The following is an 18,361-nucleotide window of genomic DNA, read 5'->3' on the forward strand; positions in this document are numbered from 1 at the left end:
TAGTAGATATGCGCTGTATAAATGCTGACGTTTTGAAGTTAATGTGATCTTTTGAATACTTGGATCAACAGTTCGGAATTGGGGTGAGGCATGTACGGTTTTGTGGAATGGGGTAAAGTGGCAAAAGTAGTCCTTTAGAGCCATAAGATCATGGTTACAGAACTTATTTTGGTTTCTGTAGTGTTAATTCATACACACCTATCTGGGACAGCCTGGTTGTTGTAGTTGACATCTATTTGGCATGGACCCTCCTCTGCTGGCACATAGGTGGCTTGGTAGATTCCTTCATCAACTGGTACAACATTTGCTGGACGTTTGGCACCTGTCAATGAGTGGATTGATAAATGGAATGATGAATGCAAGCGGGTGGATTGGGAAATGGATGAATAAACATATGGGTGGGCTGGATGACAATCTACATATATACAAATATAGGCTTTGGATATGAATAAAATAATAGATTCACAGTCATCTATTGAGGGCTTAAAACATGGTATTAAGGATGTAAATACAGTTTTTGAGGTATTTGCGTCTAGTCATTGCACATTAAGTTTTGGTGTTTTTTTCTAGACTGGGAAGTTCAGAAATGAACTGAAATATCACTATTAAATGTTGAAATTTGTTGGATGATTTAAAAATACTTTATAATGATGTGTAGACCTGCCAACCTTCCCAGGATGAAAAGTGTATTCTATGACCCTAAAAAGTGTATTTTTTAGCAAAAAAGTATATTTTGTCGGTGTGAGTGGAAAAAAAGTGCGCACTATACACAAATTTATATAAAAGCTAACACCAAACCCAAATCAATATAAACTCTGATCTTCATCATTCAAGCAATCTCTAGTGATTACAAAATTATCTCAGAAATTGCAATATCTAAGGAAATTGCTTTCGAAACATCAAAGAAATGACCAAAAGGCCCCAAACATGTACGTAGTATTGATGCTAGTGTCAGTGGAAGAAGTGGTGGTTGTTGTAGCGATGGTGCTCTAGTGGTGGTGGTGGTGATGATGATGAAATTGTGGTGGCGGTGGTATCCGCGTATTCGGGGTCCAAAAATCGTACTAAAATACGATTAATCGTACTGGTTGGCAGGTGATGATGACGATGATGATGATGATGATGATGATGATGATGATGATGATGATGATGAGATAGAGGAGGAAGAGGAGGAAGAAGAGGAGGAGAAGAAGAAGAGATAGACAAGAAAATCAGTGATGCTGGAAAAAATCTAATAATAAAACGAAACCTACCAGTCTTATCCTTGAAGGAGACATCAAGCGGAGCCTCCCCTGCCTCAGTGGCATCCACAGTGAAAGTGTTTGGTTGTCCAGCCTTGACCTGAGAACTGTCAAGACCTGGTCCATAGCATTTGACCTTGGCAGGGTTCACAGGGTTCTTGATATCCACACGGAATGGACTGCCTGCAATATTATAATAACCAAGACACAAAAGGTCAGTAAAATCAAGCTCCTTTAATAGTGACAATGAAAGTAAATTTTTAGATTCATATACAGTCCAATCTGGTTTATTGGAATGGCACGGTCCCGAACGATCGTCCCATTTAAGTGATGTCCCAATTAAGCAGTGCAATTTTTCAGATTTTTTAAACCATAGTCCACTCTGCATTTATCCAGACTTGTCACTGGCACAAATCAATTAACGAATGTGTCACTTATAACGGTTGCATAAGTAAGTGATGGATTAAGAATGCATTGTCTATCCATTCGTCTCATTGAACAAACAAACCATTTGGTGGTCATAGCTTTGAACAAATAAAGCCATCACTTATTACCCATCGCACCACTGGTCAGTTTACCTTCGAACCTAGCATTGTGGTCATTGACCCATGATCATGAACGTGATGATGGCAGTCAATGACACTGACAGGGTATACAGGCAAATTCTATTGTTCACATCTCTGATGAGTATGACGAATGTTTTGACTACATACCCGATTGGCTGTCGCAATAGACGCAGGGGATACAGGTAAATTCTATTGTTCACATCTCTGTGATGAAAGGTATGACCACAGTTGACAGTCCCGTTAGACTAATTTGCATTTTATGAACCATCATTTTAAATGATTGAAGACAATGAAAATAACTCTGTAATGAGGACGGGCATTGTCAAATTTCATCTCCATTAAGCGGCAGGCTGTGCCAATTAAGAGGTGGGAATTGGAAAGGGTATGACTTTATATATAGAAAAAATTCCAATTCCTAGGGAATCATCCCAGTAAAGCAGCTGTCCCAATTAAATGCATATAATAATTAAGAATAGGAAGATGGATTTGAGCCTGAAATGTTCTCCATATCAATCTCTTTTTCAATTTTTTTTTCTGTGCGAACATGATTCAAGGCCATATAATTTCTTATATTGCACAAAGGATTAAAAAGTAATGTTATCATTGAAAATATTTCTGCTTTTGTTTTGTTAATCATGAATTATAGTTTTTTTTTTTTGTTTTAACAGAATGCAATAGTTTTTAAAAATAAAAAATAGGCATCACAGTTATATTTCAGCAGTGTATTTCTGAGCAGAAAACTTCTACCTATGGTTTTTGTTTCATAGTCATCCTTTTATGTAAAGACTTACCTGGGATATGTTGATCAGCAAACTTGACGGCAATGTCGTAGGGTCCAGGCTTCTCTGGCTGGTAGGTGACCTGGCATGTACCATCGTGATTGTCATCACACTTCATTGGAGTCTCCTTGGGTCCTTCAATACCCAGGCCCAGTCCTCCACGACCTGCACCCTTCATGTCTACAGTGAAGACAGCTGGTTGGTCTGTCAAGCCCCCTTCCAGACCTAAATTGAAAGTTTCAAGCAAATGAAGTCGATTCCAACTGGTTTTATCATTTAAATCTAACATGTCACTTATCTCCAAAATATTTTATTCCAAATTCCAAAAATGGCATGTTGAATTATTTTAATATTATGAAATGTCATTTGAATAGTTATACAGAGGTACACTTGGGTCCTATTAGCAAAGCATTTGTTACAATAAAGAAACTGGGATGAACACAGACTATGACTAGGACTACTAATCTAATTTTCATTTATTCATTTAAAAAAAAACAAAAACAAAAAGTATACCGACTGCTCATTTACGTAATCAGTAAGGCAAAATAAAGTTTGGTCAACAATGCTAGATTACTGAGTCTGAGGCCAAACTTATGAGTTCCAGTAACAACTAAATTATCTTCAGTAACAACTAAATTAGCTATCTATTTTTGTATGTGAAAAAGGGCTTACTGATTCTAAATCTGATTTTATTGAGCAAATATTGGTTATTTTATATTATTTTTGTTGTTGTCTAGTTGTTGTTTTTGTACTTACTTACTTACTTATCCGAACCAGCGACCACCTGAGCTCTAGGCCCTTCGGTCTTGTGCCATGACGTTTTTGTACAAAAGATGTATGCATATGTATTATTACCGACAATAAACAATTTATTCAATTCAATTCAAAAAAAGAAAATGATCAAGAAACACCATAATGACACAAATCTTACCTGGCCCATAGGCTTTGACTCTGTTGGGGTCACATCCTGGTTTGGCATTGACAGTGAATGGAGACTGGGGGATGGGGATGTCTTCGTAGCTGACGTCGACCTGTTGGGGACCTGGCAAGAGAAGTAACACTTGTTATTACTTTTATTATTATAATAAATATTAATATCAAAGGGACACAACAATGAATTCTGGATCGGAGTAAACCAGAGATGATAATAAACACTACAGTTCAGGACTATATTCTAACAGAATAGAACACTGGCATGTGAAATTTTAATTTTCTACTAACTGTTATACACATAAAAGCTATCAGAATAAATGTTACACGATGGAATAATTTTAATATTTTGCAGGGAAGTCAACATGCAACATTGAAATAAAATAACTCAATGAGTGAGGAAAAATAAAGATAATAATCTCCTATCTATGATTGGTTGCAAAAGACTTCTAACATAGTGCCTTTTAACCCTCTCATGTTCAGATTCTTTTTGGGGGAGTAGATAATGAGTTCCCTATATGGCCATGTCAATCATGTAGACATCCTTTGATGATATAAGCCTACTCTTTGATATCTGTAGTCGCCTTTTCGTTTTCTACGGTCACTCATGGCTAAACTCCGCCCAGAAACGATTTCATAGGTCCGTCCATCACCAAATTTCAAACTTTTGTTCTCGTGAGTTCATAAGTTTTTTGACCGAAGACGATTGGCTACTGAGCATCTTGACCCTTCAACGATTGGTCATTCTGGCAGCTCACGTGTCAACAGCCGTCAACAATGAATTGAATCACCGTCGATGCAGTGGAAGACGGCCATGGAATAGTTGCGTCACATCGCCACGTTGTTGAATAAATTATCCAGGCATGGTCGATAGGTAAAAAAGCCAAATTATGTTCTAGTTACATTTGAAACAAACAAAGTATATCACTGATCTCGCCTCATTGAGATATAAAGAATGATATAGAAATCAAGAAAATCGGCCGATAAATAAAACAGTTGCTAAAAAAAGCTAAAATAAACAAAAGCAATTTTTAAAATCAAATTTATTCGTAAAACAGTTGGTTTTCAACCGATTTTTATGAAACAAAGACCAATGTACTTCTTTTTTCAAGCTGATTTCAGCAATGTGACTTTCAAATTCCTCAGAATTATATTTTTTACTTTTAGATTTTAGCTTTTAGGCCTACTCCATAAGGTGTTATATTCCTTGCATAACAATAGCGTAATACATCGACGGGGAGAAGCGTCTTTGTTTCGGCCAGCTGGATAGATAGCCTGTGATTGGTCGAAGACTTTGAGATGCTTGATTCACAATAATACACGAACGGACCCCGGCGGTCTATCAAAGAGGTGTAACAAATTTATTTACCGACTATTCTTCTTGGTGCTAAAATTACAAAGTAATAATTTCGCATCAGAAAAAATAACTCTGGAGTTCCTATCTCTTTATTACAATAAAATTGATACCTCGAATGACAAATCGACCCACAAATAAGGGAGTTATAAATTATTCATAATATTTTTAAAAGTTTACAATAATGGTCTTCAAAGTCATTTTTCATCACCAAAGTCGTAATTTTTTACCGATTTTTACCAAACTAAGTGCAATGTCAATGATTTTCACCCGCAAATAAAATAGGATTTAAATGGCAATTTCTGAAACGTATTTTCTTTTCTGTCGGCAAATTTATAAAAATCAAAGCTGAAAACACCCTGCGGCAGTGACAGGGCCTGTCATTTCCTTCACAACGATTGGATTTTACTTACTGAGGCCAGTCTTGACTACCCCGCCCATGAATATTATGCCGTTGTCGGTTTTTGTCGGGTTGAATCTTAAAGAGTTAATATATTGTATTATCTTGGTTTAATTTGTATGTGTCAATTGATAATATGTTTTATTAGATTATTGTTCCAAATGTTTGATTCTATGTCATAATATCATTGCCAATGTAAAGCACATAGAGCATGGCATCGTCATGTTTATGCGCTATAGAAATGCTTTTGATTATGATTATCATTATGATTATTATTATTATTATTATTATTATTATTATGATTATTATTATTATTATTATGATTATTATTATTATTATTATTATTATTATTATTATTATTATTATTATTATTATTATTATTATATTATTATTATTATTATTATTATTATTATTATTATTATTATTATTATAATTATTAGAAACAAAAATTGAAGGAACACAGGAATCATCATTACATTTAATATATCAAAGAGTACAGGTGGAACTATGTATTAAAAGTCAGCACACTAATATTAATTTACTTCTTATTATAAGATTTTCCCGCAGCTTCCTATTTATAGTTATACTGTTCAACTGTCACCTCACATTGGTTTTACCTAACTGTATAATATAAGTAATATTTGAAGGCAGATCACATTAACTATAAAGTCAATTTATAATATATTTTTATCAGCCAAATGTCAAGGGGATAGTTGAATTCGTCAAAGTGGTTATGTTATGTCGATAGACAAGGCTATGGAAAGAATTATAGAATGCATAACCAAATTATATATATATTTTTTTAAGTTACATATCTTATGATCTGTTGCTGCATCATGTCCAATTCATCATCATTACCTTCTTCGAATGGTGTGTAGAGAACATTGTATGTTCCATCTCCATTGTTGGAGACCAGAGTGTCGTTTCTCTGGCCACTAGGACTGGTCACAATGGCTCTCACTTTACCATTGGCTGTAGGTGAAACTGACTTGGCATCAACAGTGAACTCATTGGGACATTCAAGGAAGACACCTGAAATCAACAATTAGAGAATGAAGCTTATATTTCTTTAAAATTTCTGTACATAAGGATTAATCTAAAGGTGTTACCTCAATATACAGATACTATGCAACAAAATTATATTTCAGCATTATTTCTGAGCAGGAAATTCCTACCTATCTTATAGTCCATTTCAAAACAATTTTTAAAATATTTTTTTGTTAATCTTTATTTGAAAATCCTTAATTTCGTATTGATGACAATAAGTAAAGCATTTAATAATTCAGGAATTACACCATATCGCAATAAAGTTTCTTGTATTTTAAAAATCATCATATAATAGCTAAGACAATTATTATTCATATATTATACAAATTCACAACATTTAGAAATGTCTATTAAACACAATTTTGAATTATTCAATTTTTGAAAGTTCTATAATTGGATAAACATGCATTACAAATTAAATTTACACCAACCAGTTTAGTACAAATCAAATAAATATCAAAAAGAAAATGTCACAAAGTAAATATTTCTGTGGACAAAATGTGATTGATAACATAGAAAGAAGTATTATGCAAACCAGGCTGTAATGAAAATATGACAACCACATGTGAAAGTGACAAAGAAAAACATGCATATGAATCAAAATAACTGTTGGTGGTTTCATTAACAATCACAAGATATTTCTTAACTCTGAACACTTCCAACATTATGATTTGATAGCCGGCTATCCATGCCACATTCCCATTTACCCCTAACAAATTCTGGCTTGCAAGCTGTAATTTAAAAAATATTTCATGATATGTATAGGACTGAGAGGCTCAAATGATTTAATTCAACGTGTTTTTGAAAATTTGTCAATTTTTTTTTTTTCAATTTTATTAACCGCTGGTAAATTTTCTTGTTGTTTACATTTTCACCTCTACCATCCTATTTTACAGTAAGTGAACACCTCAACTCTCCTCACATAAAAGTTTATTATTTTCAATAAAAACAGCAAAATTACTTTTTATGAAATGTAATCGTACTTAACTTGATTCTTACATATTCGAACTTTTTACCTAACTAGTCAATAATTGAAAGAATTTTGTATTGGCAGTTGGTTACATTTAGCTTTTGATTTTGTATTTGTAATTTTTCTATTATATTACTCTCAATAGTTTGTTTGCTGTCATTTGATTTACTTAATATAATTTTTTTTTTTTAATTCAATTTTTAAAAAAATATTTTGACCAAAACGATCAAGTTACTTTAGGTGGCTATACTTTGTAATGGTTATCGTGGATATCTTGAAGTAAAGCAATTCCATTTTTCAGACAGTTTCCACAAGTTTTTATGATATTTTCAAATACACACAGTTTGATAAGATGGTGATCAAATGATTCGATATCGACATATCTAGTGGAAATAGGGTTGGAATTTAATAAAATAAAAGAATTTCAGATTTTTAAAAATTGAATTTTTTTCTCTTTGTCCTTGTAAAATAGCCATTTTTTACCCCCTTCAATCTTTGTTCTTTCAATGTTTGCGCTTAATTGGGGGGCCCAGAGTGTGTACAATTCATAATTATTGCAAATTAATGTCTATTTACTATAAAATGAGGGGTCCTTTGTACTAATTGATCAATTGTATGGTGTGCTAGATCGTTATGAAAATAATCCTCCTATGAAAAGGTCAAAAAGCGTGAATATCCATACTGTTCAGAGTTAAGGTGATTGGAATGGCAACATAGTTTGAACTATGGAATAAAATCTACACATCTCTTTTCTTTTTTGATTCGTGCACAATCAAAGGACTGGGTAAAAATTACATTGTATTGCTTTCAAAATGATGCATCATTTAGAAAAAAAAATGTTTCATCAATACATTAAAAGACAGAAGAAAAAAAAATTAAGCTACAAAAATATTATTCAAATGTGGATTAAAAAAAATTCTAGCCACAACTTTTGGAGGTTTCATAGGTCGGTCATCTCTGTTAAGTCATTAGATATACAAATTGAAATAAAAGTAATAACAAAAGTAAAAGAAGATAATATGGTAGGGAAAAAATAATTAAAATTCATATAAATAAAACATGCAGAGCAATTTTGTCATATCTTTAAAAAAAAATAAAAATAAAAACAAGAATAAAAATATTTGTTAAAAATATATACAGAAAACCTTTCAGCAAATCCATGCTGGTGTTTAGGATCCAAATCCTATTTTAGAAAACAACTTTTGTCTTTGAAACGTCCATATAATAAAACATAAAATTCATGCAAGGTTTTAGTTGGAAGATCAAATAAAACATAAATAGGGGTGTTAAGTGAATATCATTTCTTTATTGAACAATATCATCAAAGTGCTTCCTCATTGAATCAAATAAAATCCATGCATTAAAAATTCGACCAATGATCTTATTCTTCAATTCCATAGATGACCATGCTGTGCTGTTACCACTATATTCACACCATTCTGATGCACACGGATAACTCAACTAAAAACATCAATGCATCAGCTCTCAAATGCATCAATGGTCATTTCTCAGTTACTACGACTACGCACCATCAGGGCTCAGTCCTGGGCCATATGCACGGATGCCATTGACATCTGGGCCAGCCGTGCTTGGGGTCACCTTAGCCTTGAATGGAGACCCAGGAATGGGCTTTTCTCCATAAGTTACATTGACATTATAATCTCCCGGTACAGGAGGTACGTAGGTGACTTCACATGTTCCATCCTTATTGTCCACACATTGTATCTTCGATTCAGCAGGTCCTTCTACAGAAAGTCCAATACCTCCAGGATTCTTTTCTTCTCTTGTGTCCACAGTAAATACAGCAGGTTTCATGGCCTCTCCACCCTTCAGCCCTGGACCATAAGCCTTGACCTTGGGAGCACCTGGAACAGCTTCTACCTTGAACGGAGATTCAGGAACAGGAATTCCAGCATAAGTGACTTCAACTTTATGAGGTCCAGGTTCTAACAGAGCAAATTTGGCTTTAGCCCCATCGCCAGTGGGTGTGGTGGGAACATCCAATACTTGGTTGGTGGGGGACACAACCTTGACCTTGGTCTCGGCCTTGGGGAGTCCTTTAGAAATTATGCCAATTTCTCTGGGTTCGCCAATTGGTTGGGCTATTTGGCAGTGGTGGTGGTGGAAGTGGCAATGATAAAGATGAAATTTATTTGTCAATCAAAACTATAGTCAGTAAAAGAAATACATATGATTTCTTTAAATAAGAACAAACCAATGTAATACAAGAGAGGCAGATAGTGAAATAATGATCAAATTATGAGCAGAGATTCACATAAGATGTGAGCATGGATCAAAGAATGGTAAGACATAAAAATAATGATATATGCACAAATGATAACAATAAATATAAAATGTTTTCGAAAACGGTCTGAGTATGATGAAAATCAAAATGTTTGATGAATGAAAAAAAAATAATTGAAAATAAAATTAACAAATCGTTTGAACAATCTTGATGAACAAATTATGTTATGGAGGTAAAAGTGAAACAGATAGAAAATGGAAACAACATAGTGAGAAAAATTTAAATGATTAAAGTCAACAGAGGACAGTTCTATGATAGTCTATTTGTATTGGACATAGAGTAATGTAAACTCATGCCTCTAGAATCATAAAAAAAAGATAATTTTTTTTCAAATAAAAGATAATTAAGAAAAGCAAGCCTGTCCGTATTTGGACATTTAAAAAAAGAAATAAGTTTCAATAAAAATCATCAAAAGATCTAGAAATGTCTCAAGCTTTGTTCAGCTTGGCAGTAGGACAGAGTTTTGATAACTGAGATCTAATTTCTCATAACATAGTACATCCGCCCATCGTGAATAAGTGAGTTAAATATTTCCAGATCAGCTTACTTAATCATTGACCAGAGGGTGAGTGAAGCTTAATTTCTCCTTTCAGATTGAGAAAAACCTAAATACTCTGAGCAGCAATAGACGTTTCTCTTAAAACTAATGATATCAATGGGATTCTATAGATAATATATAAGGTATAAAGTATAAAAACAATTTACAATTTGATTGAGAAAAAACAAAATCAAATATCTGTGAAATGAAAAACATGACATCACAATGATAAAACAAGAATGATCTAACTTACTTGGTTCAAGTCCTACAACCTTGACCTTGCTAACATCAATGCTTGGCTCAACCTTAACCTTAATGGGGCTCTGTGGTACTTCCTTATTGGCGAAATAGACAAGCACTGTATATTGACCATGTGACTTGGGTTCGTATTCCACAGTGAATGTGCCATCTTGATTGTCTGTTGTTTTCACTGGAACATCCACACCACGCTCATCTGTTAGACCAACGGCTACATCACCTATTTAAAAAGAAAATTACAATACAATCTCATGAATAAGATGATTTCTATTGACATCACATCACTGTTTGTTGTGGATTTTGAGAGTTCAAAAACACATTATTAAATTATAATTAATATCAAACAAGCCTTGCAACTTGGTTTCAATGATTTGCTATCATTTTCCAGACATTACTGATGAGCATTGTTGATCGACACATAAACTTGTTCACAAGTCATACAGGAGAATTAAAAAGTTATAGAATATTTAACTGATACATATCATTTTACAATCACTGAAAATAAAACAAAATTAAAAATTCATCACCAATTTCAACAACATGCAAATTTCTGTCATAGATGAACATATCTATATGCAGATACTTGAAATAAAAGTTAATCTATACCTACATCAACAATGAAAAAATAAAAATCAATTTGTCATTCATGATCAAATACATAAATTATCTCTTTCATAGCTTTCTTTTTTTTTTTCTTGTAAGTCTAAATAATTTATGAAATCTAGGCATTATTAATGCACGTATTGAATTCAAGTGACTCTTTTTCAACAAGCCATTAAAACTCTTTAGGGGAGAAGATGAATTTCTTTCTCATAATCTATCCTATTACATAGGTTAGAATTGCTAGTTTCATCATTTTAACAGTGAGCTTCAATTAAGAGTAGACTCCAACCCCACCTGTTCAAGATTAATATTCAAGTCAAGTCTTACCAGGTCCTGCCTCCTTGCAGTCCACAACGAAGGAGGTGGGTACAAACGTCTTGACTCCTTTCTCCACACCAGGTCCATAAACTTTGACCTTAGATGGGTTGCTGGGTTGGGACACATAAACCTTTAAAAAAATTTTTTATATTAAAACCATTGTGAGTCGTCAAAGATTTTTTATACAATATCAGTACACATTCTTATCCATTTCTTCAAACCTCTTTGTAATCTTGATCTGACTAATCTTGAAAACCCTTTCATTTCTTAATAAAAACATTATCATCAAATAATATTTTGAACCCATTGAATAAACAGTTTATTCATCAAGTGCAAAATATCTTCATTCATTTCATCACAGAGGTTGAAAAGACGGTTGAATGGCCAGCTGAAATAATCTTATGGTGCATATGAATTGGATGGATTTATTAAATTCATTATTTTTATCTCACATTAACATTCAATCACAAGCTTATGGTGTCACATAGCATGCTAAAAAGAAAACCCATGAAATATCCTTTATTATTACACTTTACCCATCAATTAGCATCGCTGTTAGAAAGCTGAGTTAACTTCATATTACAATCCTTCATATATTGTATTTCAAAGATTTTCTTAAACCACAGAATCAAAATTTAATGCCATTTTATATATTCAATGCAAAAAAAGAAATGAATGTTAACTTTCCTCAAGCAGAGGAAATCAAAGGAGCCAAAAGGCAAACATCAGTTGTGTTTGTGTTGCCCGAGTGCTGTTCTTATTTTGGATTTTATTTTCTATGTGCACTTCCAAACAATCTATTCTTGCACCTTGTAACATTAAAAATGATTATCTTTTTCATCCCAGGATTTCCGTCCTTACCCTGTAGGGTGCATTGGGAATCATCACACCTCCATAGGTGATGCTGACTGTGTGCTTCACATTCCTCTTGGGCATGTATCTACAGGAAAATGTGCCATTGCCATTGTCTTTCACCTGGTGACAATACAGTAATAGATACCAATTAAGAAGAAACAATTTTAAAAGTCTTACCTTGGGAAGACGATGTATGATGATAATTTTTCCGTCTCTGAAGGAGTCAATTGTAGGATACGTCTATGAAGATAATGACGCTAACGGTAAAGGAACACAATACAATTTCACTTAAATAAATCACAACCTAGAATAATCACAAACGATACTGAAAATTGTCAAATGTCTCCCCGTAAACTTGTCAAAACACAGATATTATTCTTACACAGGACAGATAGTAAAAAAGGCACAAATCCTTGTCAATGAAATAGAAGAGAAGTGATCAACAGGAAAACATCACATGAAAAGTGATCATGTGACACATCACATCCTCCAAATGGCTCTTTTCGGCATTAAAGTAGACAGAATCATATTTTTTAACCCTAATAATAGTAACAACAGCAGCAACTATAAGGTATTCAATATGCCAACCAAAAGAAAAAATTTATACGCTTGGTAACACTGAAGAAACAGAATGTTTCATTTGTAACAATGAAAGAGAATGAGTGACACATGGGGTAAGAGCATCATGCAGCTACTGAGCTACTGAAAGGGGAATCATGCATTTGTCTTTATGACACAACACATTTTGTACGGACCAGATCAGTATCTGTGTATATTACGATTATAAAGCACTCAATAGATTTTTTGGATAAGAAAATGTAAAAGGGAACATTCTCTCTCTATCTATTTCATTGTAATCATTATTTTTAAAGCACAGATCTTTATTTTAATTTTATGCATGCTATCCTCTTGATATAAAATATCAACATTTCAAAGAATTATAACATACATTTGATAGCCATATTTTATGTACACAATGTCAATTTTAAGCATTTACCTGAACTTCAAGAGGTTTGTAGTCAACATCCATGCAGGAGACCACAAGAGGGGCCTTTCCACCAGCCATCTTGGTGTCCACTGTAAACTCAGCCCATTGGTTGGTCACTACACCAGTCTTCTCAAGACCAGGGCCCTTGGCTGTCACCTGTATCACGAAATCAATGATAAAATTACTATAGCCACTGACGAACGATATTCGACTATTTATACCATGCTACCAAAAAAAATAATTGATAGAGCATTGTTCGTGGGCAAAGGGATCAGTGTCCATCCCAGATTGAGTTTAGCCCCGGATTCAGTCAAGTTTGTTTATTTTCTGTCCTCACTAAAACTCATCACAGAGATGAAGTAGCTGAGGCTATATATAGATTTGGTGGGGAGAATTTTTAGATAGACTGGTGAACCAATCAATGTGAGCATGTAATTGTTATGATACAATTAATTTAACATTACTCTACTACGTTATTCCAGCCCCGTAGGCCTGAATCTCCTTTTCTTTCCTCAAGACATTTTAAAAGCTATTAGATCTCAATAGAAAGCAATTTATAAAGTACATTATAATCAGTTTTATGAGCCATGTGTTTTTTGGGGATTTTTTTGTTTGATAATTTCAACAATTTTCATGGAGGTTAGTTATTTAAAAACATCTCTGTAATGCGTTTCTATCATATTTTGTGGTCCATGTTTTGCAGCCATACAATTGTTTCTTCCCTATTGGGAAAATGCATATTTTCAGAATTTTTTGTTTCATTGTGATTTCCAGATGTTATAAAGTCTTTATTAAGAACACTGGTTTTGGTAGTAGACATTTTTTTTTCCAAAGGACATCAATGTACATACCCTTGAAGCATCAACATTTGTAGCAGGTACAATCTGTGCCATATAGGGAGAGTTGGGGATGTCCTGATCATTACACAGAATATGAACGGCATATTCACCAGGGGCAGTGGGGAAGTAGGTCACATCAGCACTACCATCTCCATTATCTTTACAGTCTATCTTGGCCTGGGATGGACCCTCAATTGAGAAACCTAAAAGAGGACAGAAATGTGGGAACAGATCATGATAATAGGAACAGTAAATCACAAAAGTGCTCACGAGCGCGTGCCTTATAATTATTTCTATCATAAACATATTCCATTACATTTAATAATATTTCCATTTTTCTGCTTCCCCTCTATATTGTACATGAAGCCACACACTTGTATTGACATGAACCAAAATAAAAACAATAAGAACAAATGCATGTTACAATCAGAAAAGGGTGTTGTGTATTGCCGTGATACTAGGTAATATCCTGAGTCAACAATACACATTGTAGATGACCAGTTCATTTCCATAGTCTTCGCTATTGTCAAATCAGAGAAAACCAAGACACTCATTTAAGGCTGAAATAACAGATCGGCATAAAAAAATTTGATCAACATCTGAACGAATAAATAATTTTAGAAAAGAATGCGAAAGGCTATTTTTTGTTTACAAATCAGGCTGTTTTCTAAAGAAATGACTTAAAATGTATTTCTTTTTTTTTTTTAAGAGAAGCTATTTCATTATCAGCAGAGGAAAAAAATAGATTTTGAAAAAAATTGAGAACCTCCAAAGCACGGTCCACTTAAATTGAAAATAAATTGTTGCAAGTCCAGAATATCTTCATATTTCGTTTTAAAAAAAATAAAGTTCACTCACACAAATTGGGGAAAAAACTGAATTTTAAAATCAAAATAAAACATTCATCAGCATTTTTATCATGAGACTGTGTGACCGTACAAGAGATGACATCAAACATGTTCAAAACAGAAAGATTTTGTGGATAACTGGACCACAAAATAATAAGGTAAGTCAAAAATTGAGAGCATAAAATAGTGATATTTCATGTAAAAACGTCCTATTTTAGCTCCAATTTGTTTTTAAAATGTCACGCATGTCAGAATGACATCGAACCATGTACTTCAAACCATGAAACAAGTTGACGACCCAAAAGTAGCCAATAGCTCCGTTTTAAAGATGTTTTAATCAACAAAAAGTTGTCAATTTTGTTTTGACTTAGCAAAACAATTATCTGTTCACTTAAAAAATTACAGTTAGGGGTTAACATTGTTCCATACAGCCGATGATAATTTCCGTCAATGACCACAGAATTACTGGCAACTCTAAAAAGTATAAAACTCCTTTTTACAAGTAACTTGCCAACCTTTCTTTAAGTAAGGGTAATATCTCTTACCTGTTGACTCAAATTAATATTAAGAAAATCTGCTGAGGCAAAATGCTTGGTCCTTAATTTGACCTTCAGCTTTGGGAATTGTGTAAAAAAAAAGCTCAAAATTTGGCTGCCCTATTGGATTGATCAAAGTTGATGGTTCAAAATATCCTTCTCGATCTATGTTAATTTTCACAATACAGTAGTATAGAAAATAGATGAGTAATGGCCTTTATTTCTCTGCAAATTTTACCCATTCTCCATAAATGAAATAAACATTCACTGATGGCACTAGAAACATAAAGAGTTATCTCCTTTCTTTTGTAAAAATAAAAATGTTTTTTAAGCCTTGAATTATAAAAAGTACATTTGAAATCATATTATATTTTTAAAATATAAATCTAAAAATATAAAATATATCTAAACATAAATATAAAATAAATATAAATCTATCACAGTAAGTTATGACCTTTGTTTAATGGAAATTAGAGATTTTCGTTCAAGAAATACAGTTGTGGCCACAACTGTAGCTCTAGCCCGAAGCCTACAGATCAGGGAATGCACTGCCATGTTGGCTCACTGCAGCAATTGAATGTCCAGCTTTTGTAAGAACGATGGGCAAGCAGCAGGTGATGAAGTGTGCTATTCGTGTCACGTTGACTCAAAGCATGTCAGCTAGGGGTTGCACGCGATTACTGGTTGGTGTTTTTATTGTTAGTAAACAAAATATTTTACATTTTTCAGGAGACAGGTGTGTCGGTAAATTTGAGAGGATTTATATTTTGGTTAATCTTGGAATTACAATGGGAAGGGGGGTGTATGATGATGAACTAGATTATTTTATAGACCTTTTGACCAGAGAATTTTTTAATAGGATTTGTAGGTGGGCGATAGTGGTTGATATCATTCTTATCCTCAACTATTAGCATCTCTTGTAATAGATGATGGTAATATGATGCATATTTGTGCATTGATTAGCATGATACATGCATTGAAATTCAATTTGTATGTCGCTCTTTGAATTAACTTATCATGCCACAATTTCAATTTTCCTTGTGTTAATTAGCCAGCTATTAAACTATTCAATCAAATGTTTTTGTTCTAAATTGATACACAAAACATGCATCATACTATCAACTCATAAATTGATTTCTTCTCTTTTCAGTGAAACAATGACTGGAGTAAAACCTAAGGGAAAAGAAAAAGCGCTGAGTTGAGGCAGAAGAGGATGGTGATGAACCCTGAGCTGTATGAAGTAGAAAAGGCAAAAGCGAAATGCCAATATGAAAAAAGGAATGAGTTTTAGACATCTGGCACCGTGGCTGCTCTCTTGGATAAGAAGGAATATAACAGAAAGCGAAGGTAATAAAATGTTTGATTTACCACACTGTATGCGCTGATCAAGGGGATTGGATAGAACTACAATCCAGGGAAAATAAGACACCCGTGATAGGATATTTATATGCAAATGTAAGTAATAAAAAGAACAAAATCATAATTTGATGTCTTATTCTTCCACAATTAAACTGATTAATAACTTTGTATTTTGCTGTTACTTGTATGAATGAGATAAAAATTATGCATGCAATTTTCTTCTTTAGGCCACCCACTGCATATTTCATTTTTGTTTGAATCTTAGAACCTGCATCATTGATGAAATGTGATTTCCTGCTTAATGCTATATTATCATACTTATAGTCCAGTAAATACAGCACAGTAGAATGAAATATAATTTTTTTTTTCCAATTTAAGGTTGTCCCAGGACTACCAGGAATGAGAATCTACGCCATCTGCTAAATCAAGAGTCCCTCTGGATCTTATTCTCCAGGGTCCAGAGCGTTTATAGATCATGGCTATAAATGGAGAAAGATGGAGCCGTCCAACATGGATAAGAGAGTTCATGTCTCTCTTTTTTTTTATTCACATCATTGTTGTAATGAAAAAAGTTTTTAAACTGTTTGAACTCAAAGCAATAGTTGTATTCATTTATTTAAAACCTTTTAACACATTTAAGGACTTATGTGAGTTATATTACATTGATTTATTTGAGTTAAGGGTGTTTAAATAGGTTTAATCATGTATAAATGTCATATCATGATACCACAGGGTTAGGTGACGCTTTGGGCTTATACACTGTTGTCAAGGTGCTCTAGCTCAAGATATTTATAGTCTCTGAAAGCGCTTAATATTCTATTTCAGATGTCATGATAATATTCATCAATTTTTTTAATAGGCCAAATTTGGTCTGAAAAGGTAAATCCTGACATGTGCTCAGTAGAATCCGCCTCCAACAACTCATCATAAACTGAGCCATAGCACATCACATTGTTTTCATTTCATAAAAACCAATTCAAAATCGCACCTTCCTTCAGAGCTGAATCTGAGATAATGCGGAATGGGATAGGGCATGTTAACTGCAAACATTGCCTTTCTCTACTTACCGAGAGCACCAACCTCTTCATTGGTGTCAACAGTGAAAACGGCTGGTTGATTGACAACACCTCCCTCCAGACCAGGGCCATATGCACGGATCTTGGAGTTCCACACTGGGCCAATCTCAACCTGAGTAGCGAAAGAGGGGATAATCCATTACCATTAATAAGGCTAATGCAAAATCTGTCTCACATTGACTAAACGCATATTTTCATTTTGGCCAAAAGGTTTTTTTTTACATCAAATATCAAAGAATTAAGATGACCCTCAACTTGCCCAAAATTCTTGAACCCAAGAGCAGTGGTGAGACAGACTTGAACTTAAAACCCCAAAACTGTGAGTCGTCCTCTAGCGCATCAATTTTAAAAAAGATAGTAAACTGACCTCTTGCCAAAATATGAATGATGACATATATAATGACAACTGTATAGGAAAGGTTAAGAGGAGTAAACAAAAATGGATGTAACAGCTTCAAAAAAGAACAACATTCCGAACATGAAGCATTTCGGGCTCAATACCCTTCTTCAGCCAACAACAAAAAAAACCCAATAAAAACATAAATACATGA

General features: G+C 33.6%; 1 protein-coding gene across 5 annotated transcripts in view; it reads right to left on the reverse strand.

The window, feature by feature from the left end:
- The window catches only part of LOC144975048 (filamin-A-like), a 138,444-nt gene that overhangs the window by 40,556 nt on the left and 79,527 nt on the right, over positions 1-18,361 (reverse strand). For 3 of the 5 annotated variants that reach the window (XM_078918726.1, XM_078918725.1, XM_078918724.1), the window contains exons 11-22: positions 17,802-17,922; positions 14,004-14,194; positions 13,162-13,308; positions 12,171-12,284; positions 11,319-11,439; positions 10,384-10,608; positions 8,817-9,389; positions 6,129-6,302; positions 3,518-3,628; positions 2,599-2,811; positions 1,254-1,424; positions 199-322 (exon numbers count right to left, since the gene is read on the reverse strand). In XM_078918726.1, the coding sequence (XP_078774852.1) occupies positions 199-322; positions 1,254-1,424; positions 2,599-2,811; positions 3,518-3,628; positions 6,129-6,302; positions 8,817-9,389; positions 10,384-10,608; positions 11,319-11,439; positions 12,171-12,284; positions 13,162-13,308; positions 14,004-14,194; positions 17,802-17,922 (2,285 nt within the window). The remainder of the gene's footprint in view (positions 1-198; positions 323-1,253; positions 1,425-2,598; positions 2,812-3,517; positions 3,629-6,128; positions 6,303-8,816; positions 9,390-10,383; positions 10,609-11,318; positions 11,440-12,170; positions 12,285-13,161; positions 13,309-14,003; positions 14,195-17,801; positions 17,923-18,361) is intronic. The other 2 variants (XM_078918728.1, XM_078918727.1) reach the window with 1 other exon arrangement.

The sequence above is a fragment of the Berghia stephanieae genome, chromosome 6, assembly GCF_034508935.2.
Source record: "Berghia stephanieae isolate SIO BIC M18660-M18661 chromosome 6, UCSD_Bste_1.3, whole genome shotgun sequence".
NCBI classification, from domain to species: domain Eukaryota; kingdom Metazoa; phylum Mollusca; class Gastropoda; order Nudibranchia; family Aeolidiidae; genus Berghia; species Berghia stephanieae.